General features: G+C 40.3%; 1 protein-coding gene and 1 non-coding gene across 2 annotated transcripts in view; one reads left to right on the top strand and one right to left on the bottom strand.

The window, feature by feature from the left end:
• The window catches only part of fes (FES proto-oncogene, tyrosine kinase), a 29,853-nt gene that overhangs the window by 7,909 nt on the left and 16,975 nt on the right, over window positions 1-4,969 (bottom strand). Inside the window, exons 10-12 of the mRNA XM_016670413.1 lie at window positions 4,057-4,254; window positions 3,584-3,706; window positions 2,579-2,632 (exon numbers count right to left, since the gene is read on the bottom strand). Of these exons, the coding sequence (XP_016525899.1) occupies window positions 2,579-2,632; window positions 3,584-3,706; window positions 4,057-4,254 (375 nt within the window). The remainder of the gene's footprint in view (window positions 1-2,578; window positions 2,633-3,583; window positions 3,707-4,056; window positions 4,255-4,969) is intronic.
• Window positions 497-569, top strand: trnav-aac (transfer RNA valine (anticodon AAC)). Its single transcript has one exon. It is a non-coding gene; the product is annotated as a tRNA-Val (tRNA).

A 4,969-nucleotide genomic window follows, 5' to 3' on the forward strand; every position in this document is an offset into this window, starting at 1 on the left:
TTGATTTTATTTTTTAGCCATTTAGCCAATCCTCTGTAGAACCATTTGTCTCTGCTAATGACATCTCCAATACATTTTTTTGATCCCAGGCTTAGTTTATGGACTGTAATGTGAAATTAGGCACAAGTATAAGTCTGACAGTTTGTTCACCAAGTTACTGTGCTCTCTGAGAGGATCTGTGGTATAAGTATTTGACATTGTTCCATGCCCATCGTTGACATTAGTCTCTGACAAAATGTGGATCATCTACCAGGAACACTGCTAAGAGCATGAGGTTCTGTAGTGTAGTGGTTATCACGTTTGCTTCACATGCATAAGGTCTCTGGTTCGAAACCAGACAGAAACAGTTTTTGCAAAAGTCAACTAGGGTTCTGTGGTGTCATGGTCTGTACTCTGAATCCAGGCATCTGAGTGCAAACCTCAGTTGAAATTTTCATGCTTGCATCTCACATCATCAACTTTGGAACCTTAAACTGAAACAAAGCAGAGCAGTTCAGTTCCTGTAGTGTAGTGGTTATCATGTTTGCTTAACATGCTAAAGGTCTCTGGTTCAAAACCAGACAGGAATGGTTTTTGTAGGTTATGCATCTCTTGGGGTGCAGTGAGACAACAAGAACCTTCCTGTTTTGTGATGGTTCATTTGCCAATCGACTTCAATGTCGGCTTCTTTGAAATCGAAGCTACTTTAATCCAATTACCAATTGGCAGTTCTATGGCGTAATGCTCAAGGCCCGCGGGCCACATGTGAAAGAGATTTAAAAAAAAGGATAAAAACATTGAAACCCGCGCCCCTTTTAGGACTTCAGTTAAACGTCATTAACTGGGACTCTAACCCTCTGGAAATTTAGTCAAAAACACCATTTGACAAGGACTCCAGCCTCTAGGTTTTTCGGACTTTAATCAAAACGCCGTTTCACAAGGACTCCAACCTCTTCTTGGTGAGTTCAGCCTTAATACTGAAAGAGCTAAAAGTTTCTAATCTTTAATGCCATGTATGAAGTCATTACAAAAGGTGGGAAGTTGTGTGGAATAAAAAAATCAAACCTAGTGTTGATGTAGATCTCAGCAAGACATGTGTTGCATCACCTCTTCTAATAACAGCACTTTATTTTTGGTGATTTAATGAGACTAAATTCTGTTGCTTTAAAAGGAAAATTGATCTTAATTTTGTCTAATGACGGCATTAAAATCCAAAAGTTGCATCTCAGACTCTAAAGGCCTTTTACAGGATCCTATTTTAAAAATTAAAACTATCTTAAACATGAGGTAATTCAGAAAAAGTCTGAACAAGTTTGGATTGTTTGAAATGAAAGGGCTGCCAGAAGAAACCGACAGCATGTTGCAAAGTCGCATGAATCCCAAGGCTTCCGGAAAAATGCAATTAGAAAAGATTAGACTAACGTAGAAATATTTGGTCCTAATGCACTGCAGCATCTTTTGCAAAAAGCAAACACAACACAAATTTTCTTCTCACAGAACATGAGCGCTCTGCAACCCAGACCAGATCTAAATGAGACTGATACGTGGTGAGACCTTCAGTGAGCTTTGCACATATAAACGTCTGAGAACTTCAGCGATATGAAGCAATATCGAGAAAAAAAAAGACTTAAATGACTAATTCAAGCTATTTTGACTAAATCTGATCTTGTTGGGGGTTTTTTCCCATGACTTCAACTATATTAATGTAATACGGTATTAATATTTCAGATCCTAACACGATATCCTGCACTGATTTCTATCCATGTCCATGTCATAAGCTCTTCCTTTGTCTCTCCAGCCCTGAGGATGCAGCAGCCATGATTTCCCAAAGGAATCTAAAACTTAACAGCAAATTAAATGAAACCAAAGAAAGGTTGTGTCGTTTAAGGATCTTAAATTACTTTTTCCCCCTTCATGAGGATTTAAATTGGGCTTGCAACTGCAGATGCAGTAAGTGTTCTTGACCTGCTGCAGAGATTTTCATGTTTTACTCTCCATACTCGCGGTTAAAATCAGTTTTTAATATCCCTCCTTACAACCCCCCACTGGTTTTGCCTTACATCAATACATCCATCAATATTTTCTATCTAACACAAACAGTGCAATGAAAATTTTACTTTTAGATTACAAAACAGCTTGAAGGTTTAGTGTTTCACAGATGAGTTAACTTTTCTCCAGCCTTTCTGTGTTGTACATTTTATACCCAGCAGTGTTGCTGACCTGTAGCCAGCAAACATAATCAAGTGGGACCGCTGTGGTGTTTCCCCCCGAAGCAGTTTAAATTTAAGCAAAAGCAGTTAACATCAATAGTCTTCCTGCTGTGCAGAAATTAACTCCCAAGTGACACTGAAATTAAAAAGAACTTTCTAGAGACAGAAAGCTCGGAAATCTGAGCTGAAGCAACAGAAACACCAAAACAGGCACCATCAAGATGAAAACTTCAGAGGAAAACCACAAAGGTGCAGCTGTGTCACAGCTAAACTTGAGAATGTAGGTTATTTTTTTTTTCCATCACTTTTCACTTTGAAAACAGTGTTGAAGTAAAGCTTTCTCTCACATCACGTCAGTGTTTCTGCCAGTAGATGTGAGACGTACTCACCTTTCCAATGAGGGGGCCCAAGACAATGTCATCATGTTCCAGCACCCATTTATCCTGCAGGGGTTGGAAACCAAAGGAGAGGCTGCGTTACTCTGTGACAGCAGCAGGTTACAAAGCGGAACGGTGATTATTTGGGAAGAAATTTAATAGAAGAGGCAGTTAAGATTTTTATATGTCAAGCTTTGGACCTTAAAGGTGACCTACTATGCTTCCTTGAACAGGTTAGGATAGGTCTTTTGCACAAAATCATTCTTAGATAATGACATTTCATTCTGCTCAGTTCTGCCTATTTTCAGCTCTTTCAGAATGAGCTGTTTTAGGCCCTCCTGTCACTTTAAATCCAAATAAGCTGCTGCTGGCCACGCCCCCTAACTCAACGTTTACACTCACACATGAACATTTTCTGCAAATAGATGAATTATACAAAGGTACATCTTTAAAAAGCAGAAGTAGAGCCTCCTACACAACCAACAATTATGCAGTTGCAATTGTAAAGCCAGCTGACCAAATTTGCTGGAGCTCCACTTGGGTTGCTAGGTAACGGTGGAGCGGCTGCCACTTTGGGAGGTTTTTGACACGGCTCGTTTTAAAGACACCAAAAAACATAAACATATTGCCCAAAAAGTCAGCTGGGTGTTTTTTAAGCACTTGGGCTGTTTTCAGAAGCATACATATCCAAATGGAAATATGAAAACCTGCAAACCTAATCTTGGATAGACAGATTTCTTATCATCTGCCAAAAAGAGTCTGAACATATTTTGCCCTTGGATAATAAAACTACTGGATTCTTCGATTTAATTGAAGTAACAACGCTCTGAAGCTTGAGCGATGAGAACGCAACATAGTTCATATTGCAGCTAGGACAGATAACCAGAGCAGATCGCCACAAACCAAACCACATAGATAACATCAGGTGATAATTATGAGCATAAAGTGTAGTACATAAGCAAAGTTATGAAATCTTTGGTTTTCATAACTTTCATAAAGAAAAAATCATGGTTTTACTTTCAGTATTGGTTTCTTCAGGATGGCCTCTGACTTTTTGGTGACGGGTAGACGAGACATCTGCAGGTGATTGATAAGCTTCGGGATGCTGTGGAAACCTTCTCCATCCAGACGGTACAAATTCTACTGACACACACGGAAACAAGTTCAGAAGGAACCTTACTGACATAAAGAGAAACACTCTATGAAAACGCTGTTTTTGATTGTTATGTTAGCTGAACTGATGTGTTCTTGCATCCAGTTGCTGTTGAATTAGCAGGATAAAAACCCAACCTGGGGTTAACTACATAGTTGCTAAAATGCTTGCATAGTTTTTATTTACATTAAAAAATGAAAAAACAACATCTTTTCCAAAACCTTTGAAGATATAAAAATCTGTATTCTTAAAAAAAAAATAGAATGCAATATTAATTGAGGATGGAGTGATGCAAGAAAGTGAAATGTGCGCTGCGGTCTTAGAAAGGTTTACTTACATCCATGTACTGAATGAGGAAGTGCTTGCACGATCCTTCCCACTGCACAGAGATGACGTACACCTGCTTTTCCTGACTCTTCCTCACCAGAAAGTCTCCGTCGTTCTGGAGCAGCTGCTGCACCTCCAGCCGGGGAATGGCTCCGTGGTACCAGTCCTGCTGAGACAGAGGCCGGTCCACTTCCTGCACTTGGTGAACCTGGAAGCAGGAGGAGGAAGAGGAAGAGGAGGAGGAGGACAGGGAAATGGGATCTTTACTGGTGCTGGCAGGAGTCTTAGGGAAATAAAAAGTGACAGAGGATGTGCAGAGATCTGGGAGAGATTATTTGAAGACACTTCAGTCGAGACTCTATAAAACTTAAAAGTCTGAGCACTCCACCCTCCGTGCATGCCTGTCGGGCTCCAGAGTGATGTGAAATAGAGAAGAAGGAGCGGCTCACTCAGAAATTACATTTTATACTTCAGGTGAAGCATTTTAAATATCACAGCATTTCCCCCATTTGAACTCTCCGCCCCGTCGGTGTGTTTCTCAGCATTTTAAACGTAAACTTGCTGATTGTGAGGTAGAGCTGAATTTGGGTCGAGCAGAACTTTGGAAGCAGTTGACCTTAAAATGTCCGTGCAGCGTGGCGTCAGAGCACGTTAAACCCACAGGATGTCCTCCGAAACCCTGACACGGCGTCTGAAGAGTGATTTATTGTTTGTTGCACTGCGAGGTTTGGGGAGTCAAAAACAGACCCTGCAGTCAACCTGGACTCAGGCAGGACCAGAAAGGAAGGGACATTACCTTCAGCAGGAACAAATAAATGTCCTTCACTCATAATATAGATATATAAAGCTGTAACCAGGACTATGAGGTTAAAGAGTAATCAGCTCCACAAATAAACGTGTAACAGAATTTAACGAGAAACAAA

Source organism: Poecilia formosa, unplaced genomic scaffold (genome assembly GCF_000485575.1).
Source record: "Poecilia formosa unplaced genomic scaffold, Poecilia_formosa-5.1.2 Scaffold33, whole genome shotgun sequence".
Classification (NCBI taxonomy): Eukaryota; Metazoa; Chordata; class Actinopteri; order Cyprinodontiformes; family Poeciliidae; genus Poecilia; species Poecilia formosa.